We start from the raw sequence: 16,952 nt of genomic DNA, 5'->3' as shown, positions 1-16,952 counted from the left end.
ATATATATATATATATATATATATATATATGTATAGGAAGACACTTACCGAACGGGCGTGAGCTACTCCCGGTGAGGATATATGGGAAGCGAGGATGGTGCCCTTCAAAGACCCTTCCCATGTCCTCACTAACCGTTTCCCTTTTGTCTCATCAACACCAGAGAGCAGTTCAGCATGCTCTCTAAAGACAGTTCCTCTCTCTTTTTACACCACACTACATTCACACAACACACACACCTTTTCCCAAAATTAAAAATTCAATATGGCGAAAAATTTCAGAGCCTCGGATTCCCCGCCTTGGGGGGGGGGGCCATAAATTCCCCCAGGGAGGACTCCCCTTGTGGCTGCCGACTTGAGAGGTGTCCTGATAACTCCTCGAACCTCCTCCTTATCAATTTCTGCACCATTCGTGGTCTTCGTTCTAATTTTCATTCTGTGGAACACCATCTCTCCTCCTCTAAACCTCACCTTCTCTTCCTCACCGAAACACAGGTTTCTGAGGCTACTGACAGCAACCTCTACTCTGCTCCCTCCTACTATCTCTATCCTAAATTTCAATCCAAAGCTGGATGTTGCGCCTACGTGCGCAACGACATCACTTGTTCTCGTGCCCACGACCTTGACTCTTCAGAATTTTCCACCATCTGGCTAAGACTTCATTGTCATTCTATTACTAGATACATCTGTGCTGTTTATCTCTCACCTAACTGTACTAACTATGTAAAACTCTTTGACTATTTGAACTCTAAAGAGGAGCACATCTTGACTCACTCTCCCTTCGCTGAAATCTCCATCTTAGGAGATTTCAATGTTCACCACCAGCTTTGGCTTTCATCCTCTTTCACTGACCAGCCTGGTGAACAAGCCTACAACTTTGCTCTCCTCAACGACCTAGAGCAGTTGGTTCAGCACCCTACTCGTATTCCCGACCGTCTTGGAGAAAAGCCCAACATTCTAGACCTCTTCCTGACCTCTAATCCTTCTGCTTGCTCTGTCAAACTGTTCTCCCCGTTGGGCTCCTCCGATCATAACCTTATTTATGTATCCTGTCCTATCGCTCCTGTACATCCTCTGGACCCATCGAAGAGGCGTTGCTTCTGGCATTTTGCTTCAGCTTGGTGGGACGACCTGAGGATGTACTTCTCCGATTTCCGGTGGAATGATTACTGCTTCCAGGAGAGAGACCCCTCTGTGTGTGGCCAGCGCATCACAGAGGTGATTGTCTCAGGAATAGAGGCACACATTCCACGTTCTTTCTCTACTCCTCATGCTAAAAAGCCTTGGCTTGATCATGCTTGTTCTCGTGCTATTAAAGATAGAGAGGCAGCTCACAAAAGATTCCAGAGCCATCGAACACCCGCTAACTTTGACCTTTATATTTCAGCCCGGAATCGTGCCAAATCTATTCTCCGACTTACCAAAACTTCTTTTATTAATAGAAAATGTCAACACCTTTCTTCTTCTAATTCTTCCCGTGACTTCTGGCATCGAGCCAAAAATTTCTCCTCCAATTTCACTTCTTCCTCTTTCCCTCCTCTCCTTAACCCTGACGGCAGCATTGCCGTCTCATCTGTCTCTAAGGCTGAACTCTTCGCTCAAACTTTCTGTAAGAACTCCACCCTGGACGATTCTGGGCATATTCCTGCTACTCATCCCCCCTCTGACACCTTTATGCCTCTTATTAAGATTCTTCCAAATGATGTTTTCTATCCCCTCTCTGGCCTCAACTCTCAGAAGGCTTATGGACCTGATGGAGTGCCTCCTATTGTCCTTAAAAACTGTGCTTCCGTGCTGACACCCTGCCTGGTCAAACTCTTTCGTCCCTGCCTATCAACATCTACCTTTCCTTCCTGCTGGAAGTATGCCTTTGTACATCCTGTGCCTAAGAAGGGTGACCGTTCCAATCCCTCAAACTACCGCCCTATAGCTTTACTTTCCTGTCTATCCAAAGCTTTTGAACCAATCCTTAACCGAAAGATTCAAAAGCACCTTTCCACTTCTAACCTTCTATCTGATCGCCAGTATGGGTTCCGCAAGGGGCGTTCTACTGGTGATCTCCTTTGCCTTCCTAACTGACTCTTGGTCATCCTCTCTTAGCCGTTTCGGTGAAACCTTTGCTATTGCGCTGGACATATCAAAAGCTTTTGATAGGGTCTGGCACAAATCTTTGCTTTCCAAACTACCCTCCTACGGTTTCTATCCTTCTCTCTGTACCTTTATCTCCAGTTTCCTTTCTGACCGTTCTATTTCTGCTGTTCTGCTGTTCTGCTGTTCTTCCCCTAAACCTATTAACATTGGTGTCCCACAGGGTTCTGTCCTATCCCCCACTCTCTTTCTGTTGTTCACTGATGATCTTCTTTCCAAAACGAACTGTCCTATCCATTCTTACGCCGATGACTCCACTCTGCATTACTCAACTTCTTTTAATAGAAGACCCACTCCACAGGAACTTAACGATTCAAGGCTGGAGGCAACAGAACGCTTAGCCTCAGACCTTACTATAATTTCCAGTTGGGGCAAGAGGAACCTGGTGTCCTTCATCGCCTCAAAAACACAGTTTCTCCACCTATCCACTCGACACAATCTTCCAAACAACTATCCCCTATTCTTCGACAACACTCAGCTATCACCTTCTTCAACACTAAACATTCTCGGTCTATCCTTAACTCAAAATCTCAACTGGAAACTTCATATCTCATCTCTTACTAAATCAGCTTCCTCTAGGCTGGGCGTTCTGTACCGTCTCCGCCAGTTCTTCTCCCCCGCACAGTTGCTATCCATTTACAGGAGCCTTGTCCGCCCTCGTATGGAGTATGCATCTCATGTGTGGGGGGGCTCCACTCACACAGCTCTCCTTGACAGAGTGGAGTCAAAGGCTCTTCGTCTCATCAACTCTCCTCCTCATACTGATAGTCTTCTACCTCTCAAATTCCGCCGCCATGTTGCCTCTCTTTCTATCTTCTATCGATATTTTCATGCTGACTGCTCTTCTGAACTTGTTAACTGCATGCCTCCCCCCCTCCCGCGGCTCCGCTGCACACGTCTTTCTACTCATGCTCATCCCTATACCGTCCAAACCCCTTATGCAACAGTCAACCAGCATCTTCACTCTTTCATCCCTCACGCTGGTAAACTCTGGAACAATCTTCCTTCATCTGTATTTCCTCCTGCCTACGACTTGAACTCTTTCAAGAGGAGGGCATCAGGACACCTCTCCTCCCGAAATTGACCTCTTTTTTTGGACACTCCTTTGATCTCTATTCAGGAGCAGTGAGTAGCCGGCTTTTTTTATATATATTTTTTTCTTTACGCCCTTGAACTGTCACCTTAGCTGTAAAAAAAAAAAAAATAATAATAATAATAATATATATATATATATATATATATATATATATATATATATATATATATATATATATATATATATATATTTATATATATATATATATATATATATATATATATATATATATATATATATAATTTTTTTTACGTTGTTGCCTATTGCGCCGGTAGGCATCTTCCCGGTGGGGCCTGATGGTCGGCCCAAGGCTTCTTCCAGGTGGGGCCTGATGGTCGGCCCAGCCCGTTCTGGCGCAGGCGAGTGTTTATAGTGGCGCCATCTTGCATTGGCTCATGCTGCCCCGGAACTCGTACTTGATTCGCTTGGACGGCTTCCTCTAGAGTCCGGGTTGATGGATGGTCTTCAGGACAGCATATGGGTAGTTTTAAGCCACTCGGCGGTGACCGAAAAATCCGAGTGGTAGCGTGAGGATTCGAACCCGCGTCGTCCATCACGCGGCGAATGTGGGTCCAGTACGCTATCACTCACTACCTATATATATATATATATATATATATATATATATATATATATATATATATATATATATATATATATATATATATATATTTATATATATATATATATATATATATATATATATATATATATATATATATATATATATATATATATATATATATATATATATATATATATATATATATATATATATATATATATATATATATATATATATATATATATATATATATATATATATATATATATATATATATATATATATATATATATATATCCCATACAGTAATTGGCTTTCTCATACTACACCGAAAATAGGTAATTGAGTTTTTTTGTTAAGTGGATGAGTCAAATAGAAAGGGGAAGCGACAGAGGTTACACGTGTTCAGACTGTAAGAGAGAGAGAGAGAGAGAGAGAGAGAGAGAGAGAGAGAGAGAGAGAGAGAAACTGACTTGTCTCAAAAGTACATTATTAAAAAACTTTTTAATCGCGCCCGGATATAGCAGGTTGTGGAAAAGCCATATTAAGAATATCTTTTTCATGTTTGCTGCAATTTCATCGGTGTTGTTAACGATTTTTTTTTTAATTTGGCTGCTGAAAAAATTTCTTAATTACATTCTCTTTGTAGACATCAATCTCTATCATAATAACGTAAGGAGTTTTCAAGAGGTTGGTAAGCATTTACAGGGCGTTTTCTGTAAACCTAACCCCACAAACTTTTCTTGGAAGTATCTATCGTATTGCCGCTCACCACATGACCGCCGAGTCTGTTCCACCCATCCGCTACTCTGTTACCTGACCATGTCTTCGTTTAATCAGAATTTATCTAAAGCAAACTCAAAATAACATATCCTACCTGACTCTCTTACCTCCAGACACATATTATAATTATAACATCTCTTTTATCAAAACCCTTGATTTATTTTTAAACTTATGGAGTCCATCATCTTTCCTACCAGTGACGCCAAGTTAATTGGAAGATAATTAGATCTATTCCCTTTTTTATGTTACGTTAGTTAATTTTCATAAAGTAAGCATATAACCAGGATTCCACAGCCTTCAACTCTCGGCTAATGGGTCACTGAAGGCCTCCTGGCATTATTTCAAGATCCACGAAAATATGTTGAGATACAATGAAACACGCATTTCGACCTTTCAGTACCACCTCGAAATTAAATAAGTTGCCTCGATTATATTTGTTTTATACATTCACCCTTTATATATCTTTCATCCGATTTCATTCTTTTCTTGTTATTAGATTGATAAAGCCCTCGCTCCAGATATTTAATTATCACCTGGACACTGTTCGGGTTGTCATCAGTAACATGATTTGTGGTTTGTTCGCCCGTTTGGACCTCGCATTCAAGTCAGTACTTAGAACAGTAGAGCAGAAGTATGAATATGAACTGATGTGAAAAGACTGATACGCATGCCTTTCTTTACTTCGACAATAACTCCTTTTAATTCCTCGTCTGCATATTTCAGAGTATGTTTTTTTCTTCTAATCTGAGTTCTGTTTGGAATAGCCGGTAAAAACTGGCAACCATACCGTTCTATACTTTTATTTTTTTTTTCTACGAGCTGATTTGAAGCATTCACAAAACACTGAAACATCTTTTTTTTTTCTTTTTACGTCGAATTTCTTTTATATGCTGCTCGAAATTAGGTTGGGATTTATACTTTTATTTCCCTTTGGAATGCACTGTACGAGGAATAGGATTAAGATTAGTAGTAGTAGGAGGAGGAGGAAGAGGTGGAGGAGGAAGAGGAGGAGGAGGAGGAAGAGGAGGAGGAAGAGGAAGGGAGGAGGAGGAGGAGTGATGATGATGAGGAGGAAGAGGAAGAGAAAGAGGAGGAGGAGGAGGAGAATGAGGAGGAGGAGGAGGAGGCGGAGGAGGAAGAGGTGGGGGAGGAGGAAGGGAGGAGGAGGAGGAGGAGTGATGATGATGAGGAGGAAGAGGAAGAGAAAGAGGAGGAGGAGGAGGAGAATGACGAGGAGGAGGAGAAGGAGGAGGAGGAAGAGGAGGAGAAGGAGGAGGAGAGATAAGAGGAGGAGGAAGATAAGAGTTATGAGCGGCTGGTTAATCCTCGTTGCAGGAGATTTTTTTAAGTATGATAAAGAGCTGCACACAAAGAGAAGGATTAAAAGAATTGTTCTGTAAATGAAAAGAAAAAGTGGGAGCGCCTCCAGACTCTTTTTATCATTCTTTATGGAAAAACACTGGCCTTAAAAAACGTATAAAAAAAGCTTTCAAATACCACTGAAAAAAAAAATGCAGGAGATCCCGTGAATTCTAACCATGTCCACCCTGCATTCCCTCATGAAGGAGAAAACTGTACGAATGTAGGGAAAAATATATATACCAAAGGACAAAATATTCTATGAACATCTCAAACAAACAGACACAAAAGACATGTATGTATATCTCAAAACGAACCTTGTGGCTTGTAGAAAATTAGGGCCAATAAACATCATTCAGCGTTTTCTATGGAGTGTTCCTCTTGAAGCAATACGAGCGTGCAAGAGACAAACATAATACGCTGACCTAAATACATCCGCTTTGAACGAATTGTATCCATTAGATGAAAAAAAAACTTAATATTTAATATTTTACTGAACGCTGACATTTACATTATAAAAAGTCAACAAATTTTGCAAGAAGGTTATAAAAAGAATGACAGTTTTGAAGCGAACTACCTCCAGCTATTTTGAATTTGAAAGATCTTACGAAATGGTAAAAGCGTAAGAATTAAATCACAGTAATTGGTATTGTACATTTTAATTGAAATGAATAAATGGAAAACAAGATATATTTCCCAGAATACCTAATCTGTCATTACTTTTCTGAAGAAATGTTGAAATCCGACGACGAACATTTATGAGTTTACACGGCGCTCAGCTCCTTAACTCTTGACTTGGAAAGTTACACTGAATATATAATTCCTATCTCTGGAACACCAAATTAACTTAAAAATACGGCGTCCTACTCTGGGACTTGCAAATCGTACTTATGCTCTAATTGCTACACTACAGAGGCGTAGCGATCGAAGTGGAAACTGAAAGAACATAAACCAAACCACACAAAGGATCAGTCTGTCTTACCACATTGCCATTCGCACAGGTTAGGACGTGTGGGCGGAGCAACGTTGCCAGATTGTCTTACTCAGCCTCTTATATTCACCGACTTCCGACCCCAAAACTGTCTCGTGGACCCCAATAAGGAGATTCACTTATAATTATCGTTAAAATAGTTAATTCCTGATGTTTCTTGGCAATAGTTAAGCGTCAGAAACCGGCAAATACTATGCTCTGAGTACGCTAATCTGGCAACGGTGTGGCGGAGACAAGCACGGCGACGCGTATTCAGCCACCCGTGTTTGCGTTAAATAACGGAAACAATGGAAGTCCTTCTTGCGAATGTCCCTTATTCATCACCATTCGTTTCTATCTTAAACGGTCCATTTACGTCGTCTTGATCGTCTTTGGCGTAATCACGGGTCTTTAGTGAGGAAGGTCTCTCTCTCTCTCTCTCTCTCTCTCTCTCTCTCTCTCTCTCTCTCTCTCTCTCTGTTCCTCATTTCTCCGAGGGCTTCGTGGTGCAGTGGTAAGCACACTCGGCTCACAACTGAGAAAACCCAGGTTCGATTCCTGGGCGGAGTTGAAAAATTTGGGCGGCTTTCCAATACAATACGCCCCTGTCCACCCAGCAGTGAATGGGTATCAGGTATTAATCGGGGGTTTGTCCCGTCTCCTTTTCCTATAATTCCTTCCCCTCCTGTCTCTCTCCGGCATATGACCACAGATGTTCCGTCGACTAAACGAAACTTTCCAACTCTTCCTGATTTCTCCCCTGAGTGACTCGTTCCTGCATCTCTACTTTGTCTTGTCTCGCCGTCCCCATCGCCGCGTTCCTCCCCTCCGTCTCCCGGCTTCTTATCTCCCTGCTCCTTATCGGCGTCCTCTGTTTTCCTTTCTCTCTCGCTGGTAACCGGGAGACCTGGCACGCTTTCCACTTATTGCCGCTGTCCGTCTGCCTGACAGTACCTGAGCGTTTATCTGTGTGTGTGTGTATGTGTGTGTGTGTGTGTGTGTGTGTGCGTGTGACGTCTCCACCAATATTTATTTCGTTGGCATCACAGGGTGTGATGGCAGATGCCCGGACCTTTCCGCAGGCTGCTGTGACGTGCACCTCTTAGGAAGGAAAATGTCTGCGTGTGTGCGTGTGTCTGTATGTGCGTGCGCGTGCGTGTACGTGTGTGCGCGTACGTGCGTGCATGTGTGCGTGTGTGGGCATATGCGAGCTTCGGCTAAGGGTGTGGGCTACGGTCCGGGGGCCCACGCATCGCTGCTGCGTTGCCACGTTCCACTGCAATGCTGACGCACTGGCTCAGCCATGCCGTCTCACGGGGCTCCCCGCTGCGCTGGCTGATGAGCCTGCCGATGTCCTGCTGCAGGTCTCCGAAGGCAAATCCCAGCACGCCGCTCGTCTCTACGGCTATTTAATGAACTATTGCAAATATAATCTGATGGGAAATGATAGTGCCCATTTTGTTATGAACCTTACTATATGACACATGAATTGTTGGTGGCTAGATAGAGCTGCGACACTGACCAGCTTTTGCCACATCGTCATCCTCATAAAATAATCGCCTAAGTCATTTTCAGCGATTTCGCAGGTTTTTGTCTTCATAATTTTTTCATCATGTGACGCCCATTTCTGTATAGTTGCCTTCGTCATTCAGGGTTTGAGTGTTCTAGAATTGGTCTTTTCATTTCTGCCTAAATCTTAAGCCAAATGAGAAGATGACAGTTCTTTTCTGATTTCCTGTAAAGTAGAAAATAATGACTTAGGCGGTTTGTTTACGAAGGTGACGATATTGTCTCTGACGATTGGCACGAAAAAATAAAATTACTGTCGACCTTCCCGTATCACTGACATCAATAGTTTATCCATCAGATTGAGCCAAAGGGAGATTCAGCATTATAGTTCCGGTACAGTGCACAGAGAGAAAGCATGACATCCGAATAGTTAGGAGCGAGTAAAACTTAATATACATAAAAATCTGTAACGCACCTGTTAATAATGTATAATTGTGTAAGAGCGAAAATCAGGTATACGTAGAAAACTCACAAAGTACCTCCATATAAGAACAAAACTAGTGGTATATTTGCACCTAAACTAAGACCTTGAGGACGAGAATTATATATTATCTGTTTTAACTAGACACTGCTCAAAACATTTTACCGACCATGTAATTTTGGACTTTCGACCAGACGTTTTTCTTTGTATTTTATTTTTTCTCCACTCTTTCTGCCTCCTGTTCTCCGCATGTTTTCTTTTCCTTTACTTTTCGCAGCTGTTCTCTCTAGGTAGTTTCTCTGCCTCTCACTTTCCTGCTCTCCACATCCCTATGGCCTCATTTAGCTATGTTCATCTTCTATAGGTAATATACTTTCTTCATTAATTTTAGATATATCTGCCATTCTTTTTTTTTCATTTAAGTTATTTCTATTTAACTTTAGTTTTCTCTCTCTCTCTCTCTCTCTCTCTCTCTCTCTCTCTCTCTCTCTCTCTCTCTCTCCCCCCCCCCCTCTCCCCATGGATACCTTTCATGTGCAGTCATCCGGCAACTTTCTGACTTGGAATTCGTCAGAGCCAAACAATAAGGAAAGTTAGGCTTGATCATTCAATTAAGAGCGCTGTCTACCTGAGAAAAATGAACACAGGTAAGGGCTGAACAGAGCGAAGTTAATTAAGAAATTACTAGCCCCCTCGAAAAATGGATTTGTCGGTCTTTCCAGGCTCATTGCTTCTCAGCGTGGAGGCGTTAATACATAAACCGCCTTGGCCTGTCTAAATATACTTCACATTAATATTACGAGTCCTCGATTTTGCTCTGTTCTGTTTTCTGCCGCCGCGGAAATAGAAGTCTCCGAGCGTCGTGACTGGGGACTCCGCTGTACTGCCTTGTCGTGTCGCCCCACGCAGCCGACCACTATAATAAGTAAGCTTGGTTGCGGCGTTTCCATGGCAACCTCTTCGCTACGGTTTCGAGAGATGTAAGTGGAGTGGAAGCAGTAATAGTAACAAGAATAATAATGACATAAGTAATTGTGATACTGATACTAATAACAATGATAATAATAACAATAACAATAATAATAATTATAACAAAAACGATAATGATAGTAACGATAATAATAATAATGAATAGTTTGATGACAAAACTAATAAGGATAATAATAAGTAGAATAGGAAAAAGAAAATTATGAAATAAATAATCGCGGTTCCATTACTACTTGGTTCTTAAAAAAAAAAAAAAAAAGACGTAAAATGTTTTATTAGGATGTGATACAAACAATATTTATCGGGACGCCGCAGAAGAACTTATTCTAGGAAATGCACGATCCATGGTGCCCTTGAGCCTTCATGTTCTATACGCAGCCACAGATGTTGCGGCTTCCCTGAAATCTATTGTTGGGTAGCGAGCGATGAGCCTCACTGCCAAGCTTTCAGTGAGAACCGTTATGGACAGACCAACACTGATTAGACGGCAATCAAACCTCCACACTATATACGTTCATCATGCAGGCATTGATACACGCGCACATGTATGGATGCTGCATTTATGCTTACGTACATAGATACTGATATACATATGTGTGTGTGTGTGTGTGTGTGTGTGTGTGTGTGTGTGTGTGTGTGTGTATATATATATATATATATATATATATATATATATATATATATATATATATATATATATATATATATATATATATATATATATATATATATATATATATATATATATATATATATATATATATATATATATATATATATATATATATATATATATATATATATATATATATATATATATATATATATATATATATATATATATATATATATATATATATATATATATATATATATATATATATATATATTTATATGTATATATATATATATATATATATATATATATATATATATATATATATATATATATATATATATATATATATATATATATTCTTCCGCAGCGTTATTATCCTGTTTCTATACGGGTCGTTGTTTTGATGAGTCTCTCCATGTCCTCCGCCACTTCAAGGTCCAAGTTCTTCTCCCTGCCGTCCGCCACATTACAGTCCTTCCATCTCGTCTTGGGTCTTCCTCTCCTCCGTCTGCCATCCACTTCCATGTCCATTATCTGCCATTCACAACCCCCTTCCTCTCTCCTCATGACATGACCAAACCATCTCAGTCTCGCTTCCTGCACCTTTTTACAAACACTTGTTACCTTAACTGTACCTCTTATGACTTCATTCTTGATCCTGTCCTTTCTTGTCACTCCACTCATCCATCTCAGCATTTTCATTTCTGTCACTTCAATTTTCTTTCACTACTCTTCTTCATTGGCACAGTTTCTAGGCCATATGTCATAGCTGGTCTCACCACTGTTCTATACACTTTCCTTTTAATTTCATTGGCATTCGCTTGTCACAGAGGACTCTGACATATCACGCCAATTATTCCATCCATATGTATCCTTCTTGTAATATATATATATATATATATATATATATATATATATATATATATATATATATATATATATATATATATATATAAATATATATATATATTTTTTTTTTTTTATTTATTTATTTATTTATTTATTTATTTATTTATTTATTTAGAGAGAGAGAGAGAGAGAGAGAGAGAGAGAGAGAGAGAGAGAGAGAGAGAGAGAGAGAGAGAGAGAGAGAGAGAGAGAGAGAGAGAGAGAGAGAGAGAGAGAGAGAGAGAGAGAGAGAGAGAGAGAGAGAGAGAGAGAGAGAGAGAGAGAGAGAGAGCGCGCGCGCGCACGACCGAAAAATTGATCGCTATAGGCAGATGGGCAGATAAATGTCTGTGAAGGAAGCTGGAAATGTGGAAGAGTCATGGCATGATAGCGTATATGGAGGAGGCATTTAGGGTGAGGAGATTAGGAAAGGCCAGGCACGAGAGAGACTGGTGGAACAAGAAGTTGGACGGACTGATAACGCTGAAACTTGAGAGGCGCGAAAGGTACTTGCAGAGTGAAGTGAGGTCGACCGTACCAGGTATAAAAATGTGCGACATAATCTACAAAGGTCATGTGCGTCGCAATACCGGCAACAGGTGACAGATGTGGTGAGAGGATTACCTTGATATTTTACGGAGAACAAGAACACCTATCTCTTTCTTTCTCTTACAGGTGACAGTTCATTGGACAAACCGTTGAATTCTCACCTGTACCAGACATTTTAAGAATAAGAACACCTATCTCTTTTTCCATCCTACAAGTGATAGTTCTTTGGACAAACCGTTGCACTCTCACTTCTACCAGACATTTAAGAGCAAGAACACCTGTCTCTCTCTTTCTCTTACAGGTGAAAATTAATGTTATATACCCTTGCGCTCCCTCTTTTATCAGACACTTTAGAAAGAAGAACACCAACCTCCCTTTCTTTCACAGTTGACAATTGATTGAACAAACCCTTGCACGATCACTTCTACCAGACGTTTTAGAAAGAACAGATAAACTCTATCTTTCTTTCTTTCACAGTTGACAATTGATTGGACAAACCCTTGCGCTATCATTTCTGCCAGACGTTTTAGGAAGAACAAGAACTCCTCTCTCTTTCTTTCGTCAATTCAATTTAACAAACTTTTGCACTCCCCTTTTACCAGACATTTTATGAAGAATGCCTATCTCTTCCTTTACCCCCACAAGTGAAAGTTCATTCTAGCAAAACCCTTGCACTATCTTACTTCTACCAAACATTTTACGAATAACTAAAACACCTTTCTCTTTCTGTTTCTCACAAGTGACATTTCGTTTAACAAAGCCTTACACTCACTTCTACATGACATTTTAAAAACAAGAATATCTATCTATTTATATATTTCATCTACAGGTGACAATTCATTTTAACAAACCCTTGCATTATCACATCTACCTGACATTTTAAGAACAAGAAAACCTATCTATTTTTTTTCTCTCACAGGTGACAATTCAATTTAACAAACCTTTGCACTCTCACTTGTACCTGACATTTCAAGAACAAAAACACCTTTCCATATTATACCATTCTTCCGCAGGTGGCAGTTCATTTGACAAACCCTGCCACTCTCACTTTTACCCTTTCTCATTCCCTTGCACTCCACTCTCACGCATCATTTTTCCCTCTTTCTATAGGCGACAACCCTGAGGACAAGCCCCACAAGAGGTCCAGCATCAGGATGGGCATGAAGCTGTACCAGTTGGCTCCATCTAACGAGAACATCACCCCATACGCAGCCTTCTCCAAGCAGCTGCTCCTCGCCGACGGCCAGGTGGAGGTGGAAGCGACGCTGGACAAGGGTGTCTACGAGAGGGGCGAGGAAGTGGGCGTTAGTGTGTCCATTGCCAACCATTCATCCAGGAACGTGAGGAAGATCAGGGTGAGTGTGGCGTGAGAGGTGAAATGTACAGTTAAGAAATATGGTCAAAGTGATAAGGGCGGAGATATATAATAACAAAGACCAAGGTAAGATAAGTTCCATGGGAGAAGCAAACTCTCCCAGACGCGTGACGATCAAGATTAGTATGAGGCGACATTAGGGAATAAGTGCGCGTTATAAGGATGGCCTTGAGGATGGAGGGGACGGATAGTGTGAACAACGCCTTCAGGAGTAATGCCCTGACGAGTGGGAAAATTTAACTTCTCCAGAAACGTGGGGAAGTTCAGTTTTGGTAAGAAACATAGAATAGAATATATGCAAATAATAAAAGGGTGCTAAGGAACAGGTATGGCAAGCATCATTATTACAGGAAAAACTGACACGGTCGGATAAAAATATAATCTTGAGGAACCTGAAGAAGGCCACGGTGAAACTGTCGAGACATATTAGTGTGGTGATGGGAGTGAGGGGCGATGCAAGTGTGTCAAAGAGAATCCGGGTTAATAACTGATTAGCCCGGTAGCAGCGACGGGCCAAATTTGTGGCTTTACCGTGTAGCAGCGACGGAGCTGGTAACAACTTTACCGTGTGGCGACAGGCCAAATTTGGCAAGCTGCAAGGCGGATTGGCCAAATTTGTGGCTTTACCGTGTAGCAGCGACGGGCCAAATTTGTGGCTTTACCGTGTAGCAGCGACAGGCCAAATTTGTGGCTTTACCGTGTAGCAGCGACGGGCCAAATTTGTGGCTTTACCGTGTAGCAGCGACGGGCCAAATTTGTGGTTTTACCGTGTAGCAGCGACAGGCCAAATTTGTGGCTTTACCGTGTAGCAGCGACGGGCCAAATTTTGGCTTTACCGTGTAGCAGCGACGGGCCAAATTTGTGGCTTTACCGTGTAGCAGCGACGGGCCAAATTTGTGGCTTTACCGTGTAGCAGCGACGGGCCAAATTTGTGGCTTTACCGTGTAGCAGCGACGGGCCAAATTTGTGGCTTTACCGTGTAACAGCGACGGGCCAAATTTGTGACTTTACCGTGTAGCAGCGACAGGCTAAATTTGTGGCTTTACCGTGTAGCAGCGACGGGCCAATTTGTGACTTTACCGTGTAGCAGCGACAGGCTAAATTTGTGGCTTTACCGTGTAGCAGCGACGGAGCCAAATTTGTGGTTTACCGTGTAGCAGCGACAGGCCAAATTTGTGACTTTACCGTGTAGCAGCGACGGGCCAAATTTATGGCTTTACCGTGTAGCAACGACAGGCTAAATTGTAAACTACCGTGTAGCAGCGACGGGCCAAATTTGTGGCTTTACCGTGTAGCGACGGGCCAAATTTGTGGCTTTACCGTGTAGCAGCGACAGGCCAAATTTGTGGCTTGACCGTGTAGCAGCGACAGGCCAAATTTGTTGCTTTACCGTGTAGCAGCGACAGGCCAAATTTGTGGCTTTACCGTGTAGCAACGACAGGCCAAATTTGGCTTTACCGTGTAACAGCGACGGGCCAAATTTGTGGCTTTACCGTGTAGCAGCGACGGGCCAAATTTGTGGCTTTACCGTGTACCAGCGACGGGCCAAATTTGTGGCTTTACCGTGTAGCAGCGACGGGCCAAATTTGTGGCTTTACCGTGTAGCCATAATACAAAACTTAGCCTTAAAGTAAGAATAGTTTAATGGCACAAGTGAACAAATACTCTACCACAGGAATGAAAGAAGTGAAAAAGTTAATGTTAACCGCGAAGAAAATACAAAATGCACACACAAATATGATCCGAGTCTAAGAGGAAGAGTGGCAGGTATAGCAATTAACATCGTGGTAACATAATTAGAACAGGTATCGTGTTAGGTGAAAGGCGACAAAAGAGAGGGTATAGACATACTCTTGAGAGCGAACCTGTGCATTGAAAAGATAACGGCAAGAGTTCAGGAAGGAAGAAAGGGTTAGGTGAGAAGTTAGGTCACTGGAGAAAGGGCGCAGCGAAGAGGAGAATCAAGGAAATCAATGGGTGGAAAATAGGACTTCAAGGCGACGGCCATGGAAGGGTTAAATAAGATCAAGAGAGAGAGAGAGAGAGAGAGAGAGAGAGAGAGAGAGAGAGAGAGAGAGAGAGAAGAGAAGAGAAGAGAAGAGAAGAGAAAGAGGAAGAGAAGAGGGAAGGAGAGGGAGAGAGAGGAAAGGAGAGAGAGAGAGAGAGAGAGAGAGAGAGAGAGAGAGAGAGAGAGATGAAAGTAATCAATCAGTAGTGAATGAAAGAAGGTAATACAGCATACTAATAATGCGCGATGCTTTGTAGATGAAGCTACTCTAAAGCATAATATTTTTTCTTAGTTTGTGTCAGTCCGTCCCTGAATCATCCAACAGTGCAGTTTCTCCTGTAAGCTTGCGTGCCGAGTCCGTCAATGACACTGCAATATTTAGTGTGATAGCAAGGTTGTCTGGATGGATAAAAAAAGAAATGGATATTGGTGGAAAGGCAGAGAGAGGAAGAAGATAAATAAAATAAAAAACGGGAGATAGAGTGCGAGGGAGAATAGTGAAGATAGCTTAGGTAGGAGGCGGATAAAACACAGGAGGCACAGAAATAGACATAGAGAGATAGAGAAAGGAAAACATTTAGGTAGATAAAATGGAATGAAAAGGCGCAGGAAGTGAGTTCTAGACCGAGGGAATGAAGGGATGAAATGAGATAAAAAGGGAAAACAAAGAGACAGGAGGGAAGTAGAGGGAGTTGAGATATAATTGATTGATTGTGAAGGTAGTAACATTAGTACAATACAATGTAATAGAAACAGAAGACAGGGGAAGGGGTGGAGAAGGAGATAAAGAGGCTTCCGTAACAAAACTAAAAAAATATAAAGGACGAGTAAGTTAGACAAGCAAACAAAACTCAGCGCCTCACATCACAACACAAAGCCTCACGAGGGCCAGTTTGACAGTTCAGTACAGCATGTTTGTAAGCTCCCCAACCAAACACAAAATACTACGAAAATTACTTGTATACTATTTGGCGTTTATATAAAAAGAAGGAAACTATAGAGAACCACACAGGAAATCTATTTAGTATCTGGTATTGAATAGAAATAACAGATCATTGTGGAGAATATAGTTTGGTTTGGGAGCTTACAATGACTGTGTTGGACTGTCGAACTGACCCTAAGACCAGAGAGAAGCAGTAAGAGGTTTAAAGTGGATCGCCCAAGTCTTAACCCATTGGATGCGGATTTCCTACAAGAAGACATCACCAAGCTACAGGAGTGGAACGAAAAGTGGCTGCTCCAATTTAGTGAAGAAAAATGTGAGGTCATGCATCTTGGGAGGGGAAATCCAGCATACCAATACCACATGGGAAACACTCCACTACCCACCACAGAGGCACAGAAAGACCTGGGAGCATATTTGACTAGGCTACCAGTGAAGGCCAAATCCGTGCCAATCGCAGCGGACGGGTTAAGCCAAACTGCTTGTTAGAGAGGTTATTGTCGCTTCTGTCACTACCCATTCGAAGACCTTACCCACCACAGAGAGCAGGGAAATGGGAATGCAGTTCACAGGATCATATTTGGAGTTCTTTTGAAGAGGTGCCATATGTGCCTTTTTCCACACAGAGTGCCATGCATGTGTTCTCCTCGGCACAAGCACAAAACACTTATGATG

At 41.7% G+C, this 16,952-nt stretch overlaps 1 protein-coding gene across 1 annotated transcript in view; it reads left to right on the top strand.

The window, feature by feature from the left end:
• LOC127003742 (phosrestin-2-like) overlaps positions 1 to 16,952 on the top strand; it is a 115,666-nt gene that overhangs the window by 50,722 nt on the left and 47,992 nt on the right. Inside the window, exon 4 of the mRNA XM_050870724.1 lies at positions 13,062 to 13,306. Within this exon, the coding sequence (XP_050726681.1) occupies positions 13,062 to 13,306 (245 nt within the window). The remainder of the gene's footprint in view (positions 1 to 13,061; positions 13,307 to 16,952) is intronic.

This window comes from Eriocheir sinensis, chromosome 26 (genome assembly GCF_024679095.1).
Source record: "Eriocheir sinensis breed Jianghai 21 chromosome 26, ASM2467909v1, whole genome shotgun sequence".
Lineage (NCBI taxonomy): Eukaryota > Metazoa > Arthropoda > Malacostraca > Decapoda > Varunidae > Eriocheir > Eriocheir sinensis.
Note: the sequence above shows the minus strand (reverse complement) of the source record. Positions and strands in the feature narration are given on the sequence as shown.